We start from the raw sequence: 21,661 nt of genomic DNA, 5'->3' as shown, positions 1-21,661 counted from the left end.
TGGGTCGTTCTATCCCAGCGGTTGGGTGGTTCTATCAATGCGGTTGGGTCATTTTATCCCAGCAGTTGGGCCGTTTTATCCCAGCGGTTGGGTGGTTCTATCCCAGCAGTTGGGTGGTTCTATCACAGCGGTTGGGTCGTTCTATCCCAGCGGTTGGGCCGTTTTATCCCAGCGGTTGGGCCGTTTTATCCCAGCGGTTGGGTGGTTCTATCCCAGCAGTTGGGTGGTTCTATCACTGCGGTTGGGTCATTTTATCCCAGCGGTTGGGCCGTTTTATCCAAGCGGTTGGGCCGTTTTATCCCAGCGGTTGGGTGGTTCTATCCCAGCGGTTGAGTGGTTCTATCACTGCGGTTGGATCGTTCTATCCCAGCGGTTGGGCCGTTTTATCCCAGCGGTTGAGTGGTTCTATCACTGCGGTTGGATCGTTCTATCCCAGCGGTTGGGTCGTTCTATCCCAGCGGTTGGGTCATTTTATCCCAGCGGTTGGGTGGTTCTATCACTGCGGTTGGGTCGTTCTATCCCAGCGGTTGGGTGATTCTATCACAGCGGTTGGGTCGTTCTATCCCAGCAGTTGGGTGATTCTATCACAGCGGTTGGGTCGTTCTATCCCAGCGGTTGGGCCGTTTTATCCCAGCGGTTGGGCCGTTTTATCCCAGCGGTTGAGTGGTTCTATCACTGCGGTTGGATCGTTCTATCCCAGCGGTTGGGTCGTTCTATCCCAGCGGTTGGGTCATTTTATCCCAGCGGTTGTGTGGTTCTATCACTGCGGTTGGATCGTTCTATCCCAGGAGTTGGGTCATTTTATCCCAGCGGTTGGGTGGTTCTATCACTGCAGTTTGGTCGTTCTATCCCAGCGGTTGGGTGGTTCTATCACTGCGGTTGGGTCATTTTATCCCAGCGGTTGGGTGGTTCTATCACTGCGGTTGGGTAATTTTATCCCAGCGGTTGGGTCGTTCTATCCCAGCGGTTGGGTCGTTCTATCCCAGCAGTTGGGTCGTTCTATCACTGCGGTTGGGTGGTTCTATCACTGCGGTTGGGTCATTTTATCCCAGCGGTTGGGTGGTTCTATCACTGCGGTTGGGTCATTTTATCCCAGCGGTTGGGTGGTTCTATCCCAGCGGTTGGGTCATTTTATCCCAGCGGTTGGGTCGTTCTATCCCAGCGGTTGGGTCGTTCTATCCCAGCAGTTGGGTCGTTCTATCACTGCGGTTGGGTGGTTCTATCACTGCGGTTGGGTCATTTTATCCCAGCGGTTGGGTGGTTCTATCCCAGCGGTTGGGTCGTTTTATCCCAGCGGTTGGGTCGTTCTATCCCAGTGGTTGGGTGGTTCTATCACTGCGGTTGGGTCATTTTATAGCAGGGGTTTGATCTTATATTCATTTATTAAACATATTATTAAATGTTTATTTCCAACATACCTTGGGTTCATTTTAAGCCAGCCATATGGTAACTTTTAAATAATAGTTGAGTTAAATAAAACTACCCAGCAGATTGGGCAAACCGGTTGTTTTTAAAAAAAACAGCAGTTTTCAGAGTGTATTATTATTATTATAAGGAGAGCACATTGCATCGTACATCACTGTGGCCAAATGATGGAAAAACAATGATATTTTTCACCCCATGCCAACAGCATTAACCCCGCCTTCATCTGTCACCCTCCAATCACATTAACCCCGCCTCCATCTGTCACCCTCCAATCACATTAACCCCGCCTCCATCTGTCACCCTCCAATCACAGACAGCTGGAGCTCCGCGCGAACTTTCATGAATGAATGAGAGCATCTTCGGGACAGTCGCGTCCTCGCGCTCCTGCATCTGCTTCTGCTGTCCAGCATGGGAACCCGAGTCTCTCTGTGACACACACACACACACACACACACACACACACACACACACACACACACACACACACACACACACACACACACACTGCATCTCTGCGCGGCATTAGAACTATGACGCGCGATGCCCGCGGGACGCACGCGCTGCCATCCGCTCGTGTGGCTTCCAGCTGGTCAAAGTGACGCGAGTGAAGTGAAGAGAATGGCCGCGCACAGAGCGCCCTCGGCGGGATGGACCTGCGGAGACTAGGCGCGATGTTCTCCTTCTTCAGCGTCACACGCGTCTCCATCCTCTGCCTCCTGCTGGGGTGCTGCGCGTCGGAACCGCGGGACAGCGCGCAGAACTCCCCGCTGGGACGGGACGGTAACGGGACCGACTGGACCGCGACGCGCCGCCTCCCGCACGCGCTGATCATCGGCGTAAAGAAGGGAGGAACGCGCGCGCTCCTGGAGTTCCTGCGGCTCCATCCGGACATCCGCGCGCTCGGCTCAGAGCCGCACTTCTTTGACAGGCATTACGCGCGCGGACTCGGCTGGTACAGGTAATGACGCACGCCACAGCTCTAATCATAGAAGGCATGCAACTATAATACTGCATGTGGACTATTGTGTGGAAGGAAAAAAAAAAACACTGTGCATGATGGGATACCTTCTAAATCAGCTGGTGTCCGTGTCGGAGTTTAGTGACTCTTACACTGCAAAAAATGCTTTTCTTACTCAGTATTTTTGTCTTGTTTCTCGTCCAAACATCAAAAAATACTTAAAACAAGAAACATTTACTAGACAAGTAAAAGTAATTGTCTTGTTTTGGGAAAAATAACTCAAAATGAAGAGAGTTTTTGCTTAAAATAAGATAAATAATCTGCCAATGGGGTGAGAAAAATAATATTTTCTGTTTGAATTAAGATTATTTTTCTCACCCCATTGGCAGATTATTTATCTTATTTTAAGCAAAAACTCTCTTCATTTTGAGTTATTTTCCCCAAAACAAGACAATAATTTTGCTTGTCTAGTAAATACTTCTTGTTTAAAGAATATTTAGATGTTTGGACTAGAAACAAGACAAAAATACTGAGTAAGAAAAGCATTTTTTGCAGTGTAAAGAGAGAGTGACCCTAAACATGAAAATAAAGCTTCCTAAAAGGCAATGAAGAAGCTTTCAGTGATCAGCTCTTGAACGATTTTATTCCTACTTTTAACATGCATGCAAGTATAATACTGCATTTGGACTTCTGTCGTGTGAAAAAAACAACAACAAACATACTGTGCATGGTGGGATACCGTCTAAATCAGCTGGTGTCCGTGAACACAATTATATGATGCACGGGACAGTGAACCTAAACATGAAAATAAAGCTTCCTAAAGGGCAATGACAATGAAGAGTGACCAGCTCTTGAAAGATTTTATTCCTACCTTTAACCATTTAAAGAACAGTTTTCTATTTTAAAGAATATTTTGTGCAATGGAAAGATGATAAAGTTCTTTAAGTGAAGCGCTGATGCCAATAAAGACACAAGAGAAAAATTAAACAGCACGTATTAAAAATAATAATAATGCATAATTTATTCATGCATTGCATGCTGGGAGATTAACCTCAGGTGTCAGTGAAAAATGACAGATTATTTTAATTTCAATTAAATGATTGTACCATATTTTAGTTGAATTAAATATTTTTTTATTGAATATTTTATGGTACTAAATTATATTTATGCAGTAGTTATAATCCATTTATTTACTTTTTGAGCATGGACCGGAGTATGAAATGAGAAATTAAATTAAATAAAAAATGAAACTTCTAACTTTAACATGAATGTTGAATGTTTTGGATCACAGACTGAAGTTTGAGCTCTTATTAAAGACGACACTTGGCAGATTATTGCAGTCTTAAAAAGTGAACGTGAAAAGCTACTTATTTATTGTTATTACATTTTTTTTTAAATATCTATTTTTCAAAACACATTTTATCTTAAAACAATGAGAACCAAAGCCATAAATCTAAACAAACAAAAAAGTTACAATAAAACTGTGTAACATTTTTAAATGCACAAAAATAGTATATTACATCGTTTATATGAAATATAGATCTTCAAAAACACATTTTACTTTAATCTGAAATCTAAAATGTGAGTTTGATATCAAGAAATGAGCTTTCAGTCAGAATGTGTTTGTGCGCAGTACCGGACGCTTCCACTAGAGGACATTCATCTCCCACTCATTTCCAATGGCCGCGAACTACACAAGTGTGATTAAAGCTGCATTTACACTGCAGGTCTTGATGCCCTATTTCGATTTGGTGACTATATGGGATTTTTTTGATGACCTGCTGAAATCTTTTAAAAGCGACCCGTATCCGATATTTGAATTTACACTGTACACCGGCGAAACAACCCAAGACGCTCTGACCCAGAAAAGCTCTCTGCACCATCTTGAAAGGTCAGGAAAACATTGCTATCGTGTTTATGAGTGAGGCCTGAATCTGATCGGAAGATGTTGGAGTTCATGTGGTTTTACCTGCTTACACATTCATGTCATATCCGATCTGTGGGAAAAATCGGAATTGGGTCACTTGAACCATGTTGTGTAAACGGGGCCATCGGGACCACTGAAACTTTTCCAATCATGTCGCTGATTTTTTCTGTGCGTTTACAAAGTTTCATTCCATTCCGATGCAGAAAAAAACTCTTAAAAAACAAAACAAAATTTTCCGGCAAAAAATGACAGAGCTTATTGGACAGTGGAAATCCTAATATATTGCAATTGCAGAGCTGGACAAATACACAACTTCATTACTAGAGTAAAAGTACTGCTGGTCAGATATTACTCCGTTTCAAGTGAAAGTTGTAAGAACAGATTTTTACTGGAGTAAAAGTACAGACGTATTTGTTTTCAAAAGAACTTAAGTATCAAAAGTAAATGTCCTTCTTTATGTCGCCGCATTATTGTATTATAGTTGTATAAATGCACATTATGCCATCATGGTTTAAGCCAGTCAGTGACGCTCCATCTGACACACTAGCAGACGACTAACTTAAACTCATTTAAATACTTGTAGAAAAGTTACAAAGCTCTTTATAAAGCTGCTGTCACTTTAAGGCCGAATGCACGGATCCAATACACTGATACACATCTGATATTCTCACACTGTTCACCTTCACTGAAGACAGAATCAACTTTGTTTATGTGAATCCTCCACTAAATGAGCATTTGGACATCCGTCTTCTTCCATTTTGCTCTAAACTATAAATCAGTGTTTAATAAATGCTGTGAAATCATTGAACTTCACGAGACTCTACAAGAGTGATTCCTGAAAGGCTTTCTGCAAAAACCCAAACACCTTTTAAAGAAGAAAAAAATCATCACTGACTTTCAAAGCTGCGACAGAAACGACTTTCCACTTCGAGGACCTTGATAGAAATGTAGTGGAGTAAAGAGGACGATATTTGTCTTTCAGATGGAGTGAAGTTAAAGTCAGAAGATTACAGAAAGAATAATACTCCAGTAAAGCACAGAGACTCAAACAATGAACTTCAGTACAGGACTCGAGTAAATGAGCTGAGGGACTGTCCAGCTCTGTGCAATTGAAGCAGTATACGTACAGTTTAACTTCAGCAACTAACAGCCAATAATATAATACAAATCCTCAATTTCTTTACTTTCCTCAAAATAATGCAACAGCAGTGTTACTTTACATTTATAGACACTATAGAGTCTTATATTTGCACGAACGGATCAGAGCTTACGCTACTGTCCTAAAGTGTGCATTTTACCACGGCATAACCTCCCAAATGTGTGTTTTTGATGAACATAAGTGTATTATTTGATAAGGTGTGGTATCAATATAACACCATATTCATAAAGGCTGGAGTGAGAGAAATAAAGCCATCTGGCGATGGCGATCCCCTGAAGTGGGGCTGGATGGAAGCTGGCGGTGTTAATCATCTCCGGAGCCGTGGCCAGATGTTGCTTTATATTGAGAACGCTCCATTGTTTGTGTTTGAGGTGCTTCTGACATCTCAAGAGGGATTGATACACTGGGCAGATGTGAGGAGCTGTCAGTCAGGGGCGCGTTTACGTATAGTTTCCATAGCTGAGCATTCAGACAAACCGGGAATAAACCGCTCGTGATGCTGCTCGTTGCTGTTGCTTGAGTTGGCTTTTGAAAGAAATGGCAGGTTTGAAAAGCAAATTTAAACACCTTAATGCGGCACAGAGTCCTAATCAGAATCAATGCAATAGGCAAGTCCAAAATGACCCAACCTCTGGGATAAAACAACCCAACGTCTGGGATAAAACGACCCAACGTCTGGGATAAAACGACCCAACGTCTGGGATAAAACGACCCAACGTCTGGGATAAAACTACCCAACCGCTGGGATAGAACGACCCAACATCTGGGATAGAACGACCCAACGTCTGGGATAGAACGACCCAACGTCTGGGATAGAACGACCCAACGTCTGGGATAGAACGACCCAACCATTGGGATAGAACGACCCAAGCACTGAGATAGAACGACCCAACATCTGGGATAAAAGGACCCAACCGCTGGGATAGAACGACCCAAGCGCTGAGATAGAACGATCCAACATCTGGGATAAAAGGGCCCAAGTCTGGGATAAAATGACCCAACCGCTTGGATAGAACGACCCAACATCTCGGATAAAATGACCCAACCGCTTGGATAGAACGACCCAACCGCCGAGATAAAACGACCCAACCGCCGGGATAAAACGACCAAACCCCTAGGATAAAATGACCCAACTGCTGGGATAAAATGGCCCAACCGCTTGGATAGAACGACCCAACATCTCGGATAAAATGACCCAACTGCCAGGATAGAACGACCCAAGCGCTGAGATAGAACGACCCAAGCGCTGAGATAGAACGATCCAACGTCTGGGATAAAAGGGCCCAACGTCTGGGATAAAATGACCCAACCGCTTGGATAGAACGACCCAACATCTCGGATAAAATGACCCAACCGCTTGGATAGAACAACCCAACCGCTGGGACAGAACGACCCAACCGCCGAGATAAAATGACCCAACTGCTGGGATAAAATGGCCCAACCGCTGGGATAGAACGACTCAACTGCCAGGATAAAACGACCCAACTGCCAGGATAGAACGACCCAACGTCTGGGATAGAACGACCCAACGTCTGGGATAGAACGACCCAACGTCTGGGATAGAACGACCCAACGTCTGGGATAGAACGACCCAAGTGCTGAGATAGAACGACCCAAGCGCTGAGATAGAAGGACCCAACCGCTGGGATAAAATGACCCAACCGCTTGGATAGAACGACCCAACGTCTGGGATAAAAGGGCCGAACCGCTGGGATAAAATGACCCAACCGCTGGGAAAAAAATAACCCAACCGCTGAGATAGAACTGGGATAAAACAACTTGTCATTTTGACACGTTGACACTCAAAACCACTGAACGTCACAGTCACTGAGTCTGAGTCTCAGGTGTTATTCGATTATGAAATCTACACAATGTCTATTGTATTATTTACCTGTAAGTAAAGCATAGGCTTTAAAGGCGTAGTTTAATGTCCGTGGCCTTTATTATTTTTAGCACGGCTGATTTGATATTGTATGATTGCTGGGGAATGACGTTGTATGGCCAGAAGGACTCATGCGATGTGTTTTTGTGAAACGCCGCCACTAGTGTCAATTATTTATTCATTTGTTTGTAGAAGCCCAATAAAGTCTCGCCGTTCAATTTTACGGCCGGTCGCGCTGCTCAGAGTTGACCGAACTCCATTACGCCGCTTTTAAACAGCTGATTGATTGTTTTGTCAATTCACAATTGGTGCCATGGCCACATTAATTAACCTGAAGAAGCTTTTGAAATGGACGTGTCTGCGCTTGTCATGTAACATTGCTCTGATATTCCTTTGTGTTTGTGTCGCCGAGACCAGATGGACCTCACAGCATGACAGGCCACTTGACATTATTGAGAAAAGCTTCAATTGATCTTTAACCCGAGTCACATTTTCCACCGAGAATAATGATCTGCGGCAGGGACTTCATATGGTCAGATCCTCATGGAATGGGCCAGTCGTTAATCTCATTATCAAGCAGAGATTAAAGGGAGAGTTTCAGATCGCCAATGACTCGTGATTTCAGCAGTTTGACACGCGATCCGAATCATGAGTCGATTCACTGACTCATAACCGTTTGAATCTTTACTTGAGGATTGAACACAAACGCGGAAGAGAAGCCAATGCTGAATAAAGTCGTAGTTTTTGTTATTTTTGGACCCAAATGTATTTTGGATGCTTCAAGAGACTCTAATTAACCCACTGATGTCTCATATGGACTACTGTGATGATGTTTTTATTCCCTTTCTGGACATGGACAGTATAGTGTGCATACACTTGCATACGCTCTCGGACTAAATATAAAATATCTTAAACTGTGTGTGAAGATGAGCGGAGGTCTTACGGGTGTGGAGCGACATTAGGGAGAGGAGTTAATGACAGACATCTCATTATTTGGCTGAATTAACCCTTTAAATCTGTAGGTGTTTGTGTGGAGGCGCTGCTTTTCACAATCTCAGATCTCACAGAAAACAAGAAGTTTTGTCCTTACAGTGTTTCTACAATTGATCGACGCTTGACCTTCACGTCGCGCTGGCATTAAACCGGCTAGCTGTAGATTCGGTTACAATTAGCAAGAGGTTTTATTCTGCCGAGGCTCCGAGTTCACGTTTCAAACGCCAATACTGTCACTTTGCTTTAAAGAAATCTATGTGGTGTAAGTCACCCTCGATAGAGCACGAGATCTGTTCAAGTTCAACAGAGGGGGAAATAGCGGAGATGTATGGAAGCCCATTTCTGCCATAAAATAAAAAACAAGAGAGTAATTGTGACTTTTTCTCTCACAATTGCGAGTTTTAAAGTCTTAATTCTGAGATATAAACTCACAATTGTGTGATATAACGTCACAATTGTGTGATATAAAGTCACAATTGTGTGATATAAAGTCACAATTCTGAGATATAAACTCGCAATTGCGAGATATAAAGTCACAATTGCGTGATATAAAGTCACAATTGTGTGATATAAAGTCACAATTGTGTGATATAAAGTCACAATTCTGAGATATAAAGTCACAATTGTGTGATATAAAGTCACAATTGTGTGATATAAAGTCACAATTCTGAGATATAAACTCGCAATTGTGTGATATAAAGTCACAATTGCGTGATATAAAGTCACAATTGCGTGATATAAAGTCACAATTGTGTGATATAAAGTCACAATTCTGAGATATAAAGTCACAATTCTGAGATATAAAGTCACAATTGTGAGATATAAAGTCACAATTGTGAGATATAAAGTCACAATTGTGAGATATAAAGTCACAATTGTGAGATATAAAGTCACAATTGTGAGATATAAAGTCACAATTGTGAGATATAAAGTCACAATTGTGTGATATAAAGTCACAATTCTGAGATATAAACTCACAATTCTGAGATATAAAGTCACAATTCTGAGATATAAAGTCACAATTGCGTGATATAAAGTCACAATTGTGTGATATAAAGTCACAATTCTGAGATATAAAGTCACAATTGTGAGATATAAAGTCACAATTGTGAGATATAAAGTCACAATTGTGAGATATAAAGTCACAATTGTGAGATATAAAGTCACAATTGTGTGATATAAAGTCACAATTGTGTGATATAAAGTCACAGTTCTGAGATATAAACTCACAATTCTGAGATATAAAGTCACAATTGTGAGATATAAAGTCACAATTGTGAGATATAAAGTCACAATTCTGAGATATAAAGTCACAATTGTGAGATATAAAGTCACAATTGTGTGATATAAAGTCACAATTGTGTGATATAAAGTCACAATTGTGAGATATAAAGTCACAATTGTGAGATATAAAGTCACAATTGTGAGATATAAAGTCACAATTGTGAGATATAAAGTCACAATTGTGAGATATAAAGTCACAATTCTGAGATATAAAGTCACAATTGTGAGATATAAAGTCACAATTGTGAGATATAAAGTCACAATTCTGAGATATAAAGTCACAATTGTGTGATATAAAGTCACAATTGTGAGATATAAAGTCACAATTGCGTGATATAAAGTCACAATTGCGTGATATAAAGTCACAATTGCGTGATATAAAGTCACAATTGTGTGATATAAAGTCACAATTGTGAGATATAAAGTCACAATTGTGTGATATAAAGTCACAATTGTGTGATATAAAGTCACAATTCTGAGATATAAAGTCACAATTCTGAGATATAAAGTCACAATTGTGTGATATAAAGTCACAATTGTGTGATATAAAGTCACAATTGTGTGATATAAAGTCACAATTGTGAGATATAAAGTCACAATTCTGAGATATAAAGTCACAATTGTGAGATATAAAGTCACAATTGTGTGATATAAAGTCAGAATTGTGTGATATAAAGTCACAATTGTGAGATATAAAGTCACAATTCTGAGATATAAAGTCACAATTGTGAGATATAAAGTCACAATTGTGAGATATAAAGTCACAATTGTGAGATATAAAGTCACAATTCTGAGATATAAAGTCACAATTCTGAGATATAAAGTCACAATTGTGTGATATAAAGTCACAATTGTGTGATATAAAGTCACAATTCTGAGATATAAAGTCACAATTGTGTGATATAAAGTCACAATTCTGAGATATAAAGTCACAATTGTGTGATATAAAGTCACAATTCTGAGATATAAAGTCACAATTCTGAGATATAAAGTCACAATTCTGAGATATAAAGTCACAATTGTGTGATATAAAGTCACAATTCTGAGATATAAAGTCATAATTCTGAGATATAAAGTCACAATTCTGAGATATAAAGTCACAATTGTGTGATATAAAGTCACAATTCTGAGATATAAAGTCACAATTGTGTGATATAAAGTCACAATTCTGAGATATAAAGTCACAATTCTGAGATATAAAGTCACAATTCTGAGATATAAAGTCACAATTGTGAGATATAAAGTCACAATTCTGAGATATAAAGTCACAATTCTGAGATATAAAGTCACAATTCTGAGATATAAAGTCACAATTGTGAGATATAAAGTCACAATTGTGAGATATAAAGTCACAATTGTGAGATATAAAGTCACAATTGTGTGATATAAAGTCACAATTGTGTGATATAAAGTCACAATTCTGAGATATAAAGTCATAATTCTGAGATATAAAGTCACAATTCTGAGATATAAAGTCACAATTGTGTGATATAAAGTCACAATTCTGAGATATAAAGTCACAATTGTGTGATATAAAGTCACAATTCTGAGATATAAAGTCACAATTCTGAGATATAAAGTCACAATTGTGAGATATAAAGTCACAATTCTGAGATATAAAGTCACAATTCTGAGATATAAAGTCACAATTGTGAGATATAAAGTCGCAATCTTTGTATTTTTTTATTTCGTGGTGGAAACGGGCTTCCATTGAGATGTGATTGTGAGTTCTTTGAAACATCAAAAGTCTGAAAACATGAATCTATCGATTACTACAGGAGGGACAGGCGAGCTCAACCTAAACATCGGCCTCCGGGAAAAAGCCCCTTCTGGAAATAAAGCTGCGTCATGTGATGCCGACACATTATGAGGCTCCATTTGCAATTCATGAAGAGGTCATTAAAACGGGAATTTAAATTCAAACCTTGATTTTGGCTTTGCTTTTTTAACGTGCATATGTTTAAACGCCACACACGTCATTGCATTGCTAATCATGGAGACGTTTGTGAGCATTCCTGTCCTAGCGCAGAAACGAGACATGCCTTTATAGCCATTCATGGGCTCGTCCCGAGAGAAGCCTTTTTGAGGACATTAATTATTAATCCTCAATATGAGCAGTGCATCTACTTCACAAGGGCATAGACTCACCAGAACAGAGCCGATGAGTATGATGAGGATATTAATAGAGGAATAGAAGACACTTTAGATGTATTAATAGCGAACACATGCTTTTCAAACGAGATCTGACTGTCGATTATAATATTGTGGAAATATCAGAATGTAGTGAGGAAGTGTGTGTGTTTATTTTGGCTGGGTGTGCATGTTGGCATATGTATGCAGTACTTTATGAACTCAACATAAGGCTGGATGGTCCATTGGTAATACGGCCCTCATTAGGCCCCTCAGGGGACGGTGGATGGGGATCTGGCGTCTGCGGCCCCTGATGATGGATGTTTCTGGGAAGTGGACAGGGCACAGTTACAACTGACTGGCTCTTTAATGGCCTCTATATGCAAAGAAATGGATGGTTGGGCACGGACACACACACACACACGCACACACACACGCACGCACGCACGCGCACACACGTTGTGTTTTTGTGAATTGTGGGGACTTTCCATTGGAGTAATGGATTTTAAACACTCTAAAAAATGCTGGACTAAAACAACCCATGTAGGGTTGAAAATGGACTAACCCAGCAATTGGGTTGTCTTAAGCAACATTTAACCCAACCGCTGGTTTTTAACCCCGCCCAACATTTAACCCCGCCCAACATTTAACCCCGCCCAATTGTGGGGTTAAAGTTAGTCCATTTTCAACCCAACATGAGTTGTTTTTAACCCAGCATTTTTTAGAGTTTACTGTACAAACCGTATTTTTTATCCCCCTACCCCTAAACTGCCTCCGCCGGCTCGCCTTCTTCCCATAGTGCATCCTGGGGCTATGTGTTCCCCAGGTAAGCCACACACACGCACACACACACCCGGCCATCCACGTGATGTAAAAGAACACGTGATTCCTCAGACCAGGCCACCTTCTTCCATTGCTCCGTGGTCCAGTTCTGATGCTCACGTGCCACTGTTGATGCTTTCGGCGGGGTCAGAGGTCACCCTGACTGGTCCATACGCCTCAAACTGAGCTGCTCTGTGTATTCTGACAGCTTTCTATCAGAACCAGCATTAACTTCTGGAGCAGTTTGAGCTCCAGTAGCTCGTCTGTTTGATCGGACCCCACGGGCCAGCCTTCGCTCCCCACGGTCATCAATGAGCCTTGGCCGCCCATGACCCTGTGGCCGGTTCTCCACTGGTCCTTCCTTGGAGCACTTTTGATAGATACTGACCACTGCAGACCGGGAACAGCCCACAAGAGCTGCAGTTTTGGAGATGCTCTGACCCAGTCGTCTAGCCGTCACAATCTGGCCAAACTCGCTCAAATCCTTACGCTTGCCCATTTCTCCTGCTTCACACACATCAACTCTGAGGACTAAATGTTCACTTGCTGCCTAATATATCCCACCCACTTACAAGTGCTATTCACTTCACCTGATCATCAGTGTATAGTAAAGTGTAATTTATTCCGGTGATCAAAGCTGAATTTTCAGCACCACTCCAGTCTTCAGTGTCACACAATCCTTCAGAAATCTGCTAAAGAAGCATTTCTGTAAAAAAATTCAGGCGTCCAATTGAACATTTTCTAGGGACTGATCACATCTACATTTTTCAGTTGGTCAAATTGAATTTCTGTGACTTAAATCGCGTCAATTCACAGAATTTCAATTCGGCCGACTGAAAAATGTAGATGTGATCAGTCACTAAATTTTTTTTCAATTGGAGACATTATTTTTTTACAGTAGCTGATTCATATTTCCGTGGTCTATAGCGCACCTATCCAGGTGTGTGAGAGGTGTTTATTTGCAAGTCAGCATTTATAAAAAATGAAAAACAAAGGCTTTATCACCCGATTAAACAGCTTCATTGGAATGAGAAGATTCGTATCACGCCCTTTGCAGTATCTGGACAGAAGTCGGAGTAATTGCCTCACATCTGTTTGTGCTGATGAGAGCCATCTACAAACTCCACCTGCCTCCGCATCCGCAGCTGAGACCCACATTACCATAACCCATCACATCAATACCCACGGCACCATTGGGTTTATTCAGAGGCCTGTCCAAACGCAGCCTCAATTAGAGGAGACCTGCAGCGGCTGGAGCAATGTGCCAAACAATGAAGCGCTTCAAAGCTTACACACAATCCATATCACTTAGACTGATCTTTGTGTCCGGAGAGCGTTTTACTAACAAAGACTTACCTGTCCTGAATCGGGCTTTTCCAAACATATTGGCTGTTCAGATACTTCATCTCACGTGCTAATCGGAATTCATTTGGATCGGCATCTTTGCCGTTTTCTCTAAATGTATCTCAATTAGGTTAAAGCAGATCTAGCAAGCCTTGAGTTCACAGCACACCGTCAACAACATCCACAAACATGTCCATAATAGACAACGACACATTTTCTTTCCATTTTTATGATCTTTGGGTTCAAATGCATGTTGGTGTTCCTTACACTGTAACAAAAAATGCATTTCTTACTTTTTTGTGTCTTGTTTCAAATCAAAATATCTTAAAATTCTTACATTAAGAAACATTTACTAGACAAGTACAAATTGTCTTGTTTTGTGAAAAAATAACTCAAAATGAAGAGAGTTTTTGCTTAAAATAAGATAATCTGCCAATGGGGTGAGAAAAATAATCTTAAAATAACAATTTTTCTCACCCCATTGGCAGATTATTTATCTTATTTTAAGCAAAAACTCTCTTCATTTTGAGTTATTTTTCCCCAAAACAAGACAATTACTTTTACTTGTCTAGTAAATACTTCTTGTTTTAAGAATTTTTAGATGTTTGGACGAGAAACAAGACACAAATATTCTAAGTAAGAAAAGCATTTTTTGCAGTGCTGTGTACATTGAGTCATTATTACTCGATTTTCAGAAATGTTTAAAAATAGTTTATATTTGTGATGGTGTGAGGACTCTATTGTAATCGCTCGGTCTATTCTTCTTTTCTGAAATAAATCACATGTCTGAGGGCCTAAACATGATCGAAACCTCATGAAACTTTGCACACGCATCAGAAGAGGTGAAAATTTACGTCTGATATGAGTTTCAGAATTAGGCGTGGCAAAATGGCTCGATAGCGCACCTTAAAATTGAAAGTGATGTTCGTCATCGACGTACAAGTTGCAGCCGGATCTCACGAAAAATATATAAATATAAATAGTACGAGTGTGCAATGTCGTGGAATGTGCACGCCAAAACTCATTTTGGCGTGCATATGATACGCTGTTTTTTGCGTGCATATGATACGCATTTTATGCGTATTATACATACGAACCCCCCACCCCACCACCCTAAACCTACCCAAGAGAGTGTGTCATATATACGCCATAAAGTGCGTATCATATGCACGCGAAAAACAGCGTATCATATGCTCGCCAAAATTAGTTTTGGCGTATACATTCCACGACATTGCACACTCGTACTATTTATACGCATTTTATAGCATGAAATTCGGTACACAATGTAACAGCCCAAGACGTACAAAAAAGTATCCTGGTGCAGGAAGTCAGATATTTGGAATTTGCACTGCATTTTTGCCATTTCCAGATGTTGCTAAATTATTTTTCTCACCCCATTGGCAGGTCATTTAGCCTGTTTTAAGCAAAAACTCACTTCATTTAGATATTTTCCCCAGAAAACAAGAACAAAGTATCTTTTTACTAATCTAGTAAATTAATCTTGATTGTACTTTTTTTTTTTTAGATATTTGGACTGGAAACAAGAAGAAAATACTAAATAAGAGCATTTTTTGCAGTGTATATTCATTCCTCTGTATCCTGTGAAGTTGAGTATCCAGCATATATCAGAAATCCTTGCATTAGCTGGAGGATTGAACCTCGGTGGCACAAACGCTCACATCACTTGAAGTGAGTGAATAATTAATGGCGGCACCTAATAGACTCGCTGGCCCCATTATAGGCCGAGGTAAAGAGGGAAGTCTTTAGGCTAAGTGCTTTCTCAGATGAAGTCACTGACAATGCGGCGCGGTCTGGGGATCGGCACAGCAATCAGAGTCTGTCTCCTGCGAAGGACACTGAGGAGTCGCACACGGCACAAACATGCTCCTCTTACTTTGTATTTTTGTCTTGTTTCTAGTCTAAATATCTAAAAATTCTTAAAATAAGAAACATTTACTAGACAAGTACAAATTATTGTCTTGTTTTGGGAAAAAATAACTCAAAATGAAGAGAGTTTTTACTTAAAATAAGATAAATAATCTGCCAAAGAGGTGAGAAAAATAATGAATTTTGCTTACCACATTGGCAGATCTTATTTTAAGCAAACTCTCTTAAATTTGAGTTATTTTTCCCAAAACAAGACAATTACTTTTGCTTGTCTAGTAAATGTTTCTTAAATGTAAGAATGTTTAGATATTTTGACCATAAACAAGACAAGAATACTAAGTTAGACAAGCATGAAGGCAGGTGGACCATAAAGCGCCGAGTCCCATCTGCCAACCCCGAGAAAGACACGCATGCGTTCCTTTATTTCTCCGAGTATCCGCGTGATTGATGCCGGCTGCACATCTGCAGGATAAGCAGCACTACTGATGCACATTCACAGCCAATCAGAGGCTCGGCGTCATAAACTACAGAAGTAAAGTTTCTAAACTAAATTTGAAGTTGGCTTGAGAAAGCTAGACCAGAAAGTTTGAAAAAGTTAATTAAAAGCTTAAAGTTTGAAGTTTAAAGTAGTTTAGAGTTTAAAGTTGGACAGTTTTGAAGTTAATACACAAAATGTTAATAAATGCAGTCAATTTAAAAAATATATTTATTTGATTTGTATTAAACTCACTCATAAAGACTTCACTTGTTTCATTAGCGGATGAATCAGTGTTTTTGAACGAATCTCTTGAGTGAATGATTCAATGGCCCCATCCCAAATGGCACCCTAAACCCTCACGGTCTTTCTCTGAGTCTGCACTTTCACAACGTAATGCCGCTTTGACTGCTGGGAAGAAGTCCTCTGCGTAGCTCGCACCAGTGCAGGCTCGGCAGAAGTGCGTATTGCGAGCACTCTTCTGGGACCTAAAATGACAAATGGGACACCCTGCGGTCTCATGGACTTAACGGACAAGCACACGCAGCGGCCATTGTAAGTCCACAAGACCGAAAGTGACATGAAGTGTGCCATTTGGGACAGGGCCAATGACTCACTCATAAAGACTTCACTTGTTTCATTAGCAGATGAATCAGTGTTTTTGAACGAATCTCTTGAGTGAATGATTCAATGACTCACTCATAAAGACTTCACTTGTTTCATTACTGGATGAATCAGTGTTTTTGAACAAATCTCTTGGGTGAATGATTCAAAGACTCACTCATAAAGACTTCACTTGTTTCATTACTGGATGAATCAGTGTTTTTGAACAAATCTCTTGGGTGAATGATTCAATGACTCACTCATAAAGACTTCACTTGTTTCATTACTGGATGAATCAGTGTTTTTGAACAAATCTCTTGGGTGAATGATTCAAAGACTCACTCATAAAGACTTCACTTGTTTCATTAGCAGATGAATCAGTGTTTTTGAACGAATCTCTTGAGTGAATGATTCAATGACTCACTCATAAAGACTTCACTTGTTTCATTACTGGATGAATCAGTGTTTTTGAACAAATCTCTTGAGTGAATGATTCAATGAGTCACTCATAAAGATAAGGATATCACTCACTGCTCTTGATTAAATAGCTTTTGTAAGTTTAATAAGGATTAATCTTTAATTTAAACAGTTAAATATGCAGTTATTTTACATTTGATTACTTTATTAAATTTCTGTATCTTTCTGCAGGCCTGTACATTATTATTTAATGTACACATGAGTGAGGTCAAGTTATGCTATGCTGTGCATTGTTGCAATGTACTAAATAATTATTTGCATAATTTATAATTGATTTATTATTTAAGCCTTTAATAATAATTTATGCAATTGCACTGCCTTGATTTTTAGTAAAGTTACACAGTCATAGCCATAAATGCAGTTGCAATGGTACTAATAATTGGCATAATTTGTTTCGGTGCTTCAGTTTTGGCTTTCGGCCACAAGAATTTTGATTTTGGTGCATCCCTACTATAATCAAGTATCCCTACTGTTGAAAAGACTGGATCTCTGGATCAGAACGCAGATCAGGGCCCGTATTTATCAAGCTTCTCAAAGTGCTATTTTAGTCTTAAGTGCTGAGAATTCATGAAATGTACTCCTACTTTTAAACTTAAGTATAAAAGCAAGTTATCAAATGTCTTAAAGCTAAGAATCCCTCTTACTCTCCCAGTTATTTAAGACGGCTCGAGAGGTCTCTCAGTGGTCAGGAGTGTCCAGTAGGGGCAGTGATGGCGCTGAGGAGACAGAGACGTGTGTGAATCTTTCAGGAGAAGGAGAATGTGTTCGCAATGTTTGACGACGAGCAGTTCATCGGTATCGTTTGGACACAGGCATCATCTTTTTCAGCGCTGGTTAATGTTGGGTTTTATAATAATTAAAAAACGCTGTTTGAGTAAATCAGCAGCAGTAGCGATCGCCTCTTCCTCCCGCCGGTTCGGTTTTCTTTTGGAACCCATGATGGCTGATTATATTAAAGAAATCTAGGCTTTATAAAGGCAGGTCAGTTAACAGCTCACCAGTTTAAAAATTGTAATTAAAACAAGGATGAAAACGTTTATCTTTCACTTCTAATGTGTATATTATAATGTATTCTCTTGAAAACTCTTTATTGTCAAATGTGTGTTGGATGTAAACTCCTCTTAGGAACTTCACCATTCAATGTGAATTTATCTGAGAATATTCTTAAATAAGGACATCTCTTCAGTGACTGTTTGTGGCGCAGCAAAGTGTCGTGAATCAACTCTAGGACTGACAGATTTAGTCCTACACTTCACTTAAAGTATGATTGGGACGCTTGATAACTAACTTTTAAGCGCAGCTTTGAGCCAAGAATTTTTTTTTACTCTTAAGTCAATTCTTAGCAGTGTTCTTGTGAGTAATTCTAAGATGTTTGATAAATACGGGCCCTGAATGACAGCCGAGTCGCCGTCATTTAGGAATAAGATTGAGTGGGTGTTTGCTCTATAATCAAGTATACCGTTCTTCGTGTGTTTCAGGAGCATGATGCCCAAAGCCCTCAATGGGCAAATCGTGATGGAGAAGACACCCAGATACTTCGTGACCCCAGAGACGCCGGGCCGAATCCACGGCATGTCGCGGGACATTAGGCTGATCGTGGTGGTGCGAGACCCCATAACCCGCGCCATCTCGGACTACACCCAAATTATCTCCAAGACCCCTGGCATCCCCAGCTTCGAGAGCCTGGCGTTTAAGAACCGTTCGTCGGGCCGGATCGACTCGCTCTGGAGCCCGCTGTACATCGGCCTGTATGCTCGACATTTGGAGCGATGGCTGGCCTATTTTCCACTCTCGCAGATCCATTTTGTCCACGGAGAGAGACTGATCAGCGACCCCGCGGGCGAGTTAGGCCGAGTTCAGGACTTCCTCGGCCTGCAGAGGATCATTACAGATAAACACTTCTACTTCAACAAGACCAAGGGCTTCCCTTGCCTCAAAAAGCCAGAAGGCAGTAGCAAACCGCACTGTCTGGGCAAAACCAAAGGCAGAACGCATCCTAAAATCGACCCAGAGGTCATTCGGAAACTGAGGGAATTCTACCAGCCGCACAACCTGAAGTTCTACCAAATGGCAGGCATGGACTTCGGATGGCAATGAACTTTATGTGCCAGTTAAGAAGTGTGTGTGGCGAAACGCGATCTCTTGGGTTTGTTCGATGGCTCCACAGCTGTTCAGATCAATGCGTCTGCCGCAAACACAGGCCTGAGCACTTCAGAACGGTCTTCATGCCGTCCGTCGGTGTGGCTCAGTTTGAGAGAACTGATAGCAATGACCTTAAAGGGAAAGTTCACCAAAAATTTAAATTACCCCATGATTTACTCAAGCCATCCTAGGTGTGTATGACATTTTTCTTTCAGACAAACACAATAAGAGTAAAAGTGCATCTATCCATCATAAAAGTGCATCCATCCATCATAAAAGTGCATCTATCCATCATAAAAGTGCATCGATCCATCATAAAAGTGCATCTATCCATGATAAAAGTGCATCTATCCATCATAAAAGTGCATCTATCCATCATAAAAGTGCATCTGTCCATCATAAAAGTGCATCTATTCATCATAAAAGTGCATCCATCCATCATAAAAGTGCATCTATTCATCATAATAGTGCATCTGTCATCATAAAAGTGCATCTGTCCATCATAAAAGTGCATCTATCCATCATTAAAGTGCATCTATCCATCATAAAAGTGCATCTATCCATCATAATAGTGCATCTATCCATAATAATAGTGCATCTATCCATCATAAAAGTGCATCTGTCCATCATAAAAGTGAATCTATCCATCATTAAAGTGCATCTATCCATCATAAAAGAGCATCTATCCATCATAAAAGTGCATCTATCCATCATAAAAGTGCATCTATCCATCATAAAAGTGCATCCATCCATCATAAAAGTGCATCTATCCATCATAATAGTGCATCTATCCATCATAAAAGTGCATCTGTCCATCATAAAAGTGCATCTATCCATCATTAAAGTGCATCTATCCATCATTAAAGTGCATCTGTCCATCATAAAAGTGCATCTATCCATCATAAAAGTGCATCTATCCATCATAATAGTGCATCTATCCATCATAAAAGTGCATCTGTCCATCATAAAAGTGCATCTATCCATCATTAAAGTGCATCTATCCATCATAAAAGTGCATCTATCCATCATAATAGTGCATCTATCCATCATAAAAGTGCATCTGTCCATCATAAAAGTGCATCTATCCATCATTAAAGTGCATCTATCCATCATTAAAGTGCATCTGTCCATCATAAAAGGGCATCTATCCATCATTAAAGTGCATCTATCCATCATTAAAGTGCATCTATCCATCATAAAAGTGCATCTATCCATCATTAAAGTGCATCTATCCATCATTAAAGTGCATCTATCCATCATTAAAGTGCATCTATCCATCATTAAAGTGCATCTATCCATCATTAAAGTGCATCTATCCATCATTAAAGTGCATCTATCCATCATTAAAGTGCATCTATCCATCATAAAATTGCATCCATCCATCATAAAAGTGCATCCATCCATCCATCCATCCATCCATCCATCCATCCATCCATCCATCATAAAAGTGCATCCATCCATCATAAAAGTGCATCCATCCATCATAAAAGTGGATCCATTCATGACAAAAGTGCTCCACTTTGCTCCGGGGGTTAATAAAGGCCTTCTGAAGCAGAGCCATGGGTTTGTGTAAGACAAATATCCACAAAAAATATCCTACAGTCACATGACTGAAATAGGGTGACCTCCATCAAACAAACAAACCAAATGTGGGACGATTACTAAGTTTGTGTGGGACATGTTTCCGACACTAAAACATAACCTGAAACAGTCAAATGATGTCTATCTAACTTAATAAAAACATTTGTATTATGCTTTTCAGCTATACTTTGTTCTTTAGTCCCACATCCCAATGTAACATAACATCTTTATTTTACACGTCATTTAAATTCAACATCACTGAGCCCAAACTATTTTTGAAACAGTTCTGACAAAGTCCAACTAAAATCCAACGAAATAAATAATCAACAAATGAAATATAAAACAACATGAAATTAGTTAATTGACAGTCTTATATGATATATTAAGAATATAACCAATTTAACTAATTATCCATTAGTTCTCTGACAGGTAACACATGGAACGAATCACCGCTTCACATTTTGATTGACAGCCGTCACAACCTACTAGTGACAGTGTTTACTCCTTTCTTTCCAACCATTGGCATGGAGATTAAAAACCGGTTGTTGTATTTGTGTAAGGCGGGATGTTAC

General features: G+C 40.1%; 1 protein-coding gene across 1 annotated transcript; it reads left to right on the top strand.

Annotated features, from left to right (window-relative positions):
• The first annotated feature begins 1,896 nt into the window (after positions 1–1,896).
• hs3st3l (heparan sulfate (glucosamine) 3-O-sulfotransferase 3-like) lies at positions 1,897–19,782 on the top strand. The gene is made up of 2 exons (XM_067429483.1): positions 1,897–2,383; positions 18,845–19,782. Exons 1-2 carry the CDS (start codon positions 2,073–2,075, stop codon positions 19,461–19,463), a joined length of 930 nt encoding a protein of 309 aa, XP_067285584.1. The 5' UTR covers positions 1,897–2,072; the 3' UTR covers positions 19,464–19,782.
• Positions 19,783–21,661: the final 1,879 nt, after the last annotated feature.

The sequence above is a fragment of the Pseudorasbora parva genome, chromosome 21 (assembly GCF_024679245.1).
Source record: "Pseudorasbora parva isolate DD20220531a chromosome 21, ASM2467924v1, whole genome shotgun sequence".
In the NCBI taxonomy this organism is placed as follows: domain Eukaryota; kingdom Metazoa; phylum Chordata; class Actinopteri; order Cypriniformes; family Gobionidae; genus Pseudorasbora; species Pseudorasbora parva.
Note: the sequence above shows the minus strand (reverse complement) of the source record. Positions and strands in the feature narration are given on the sequence as shown.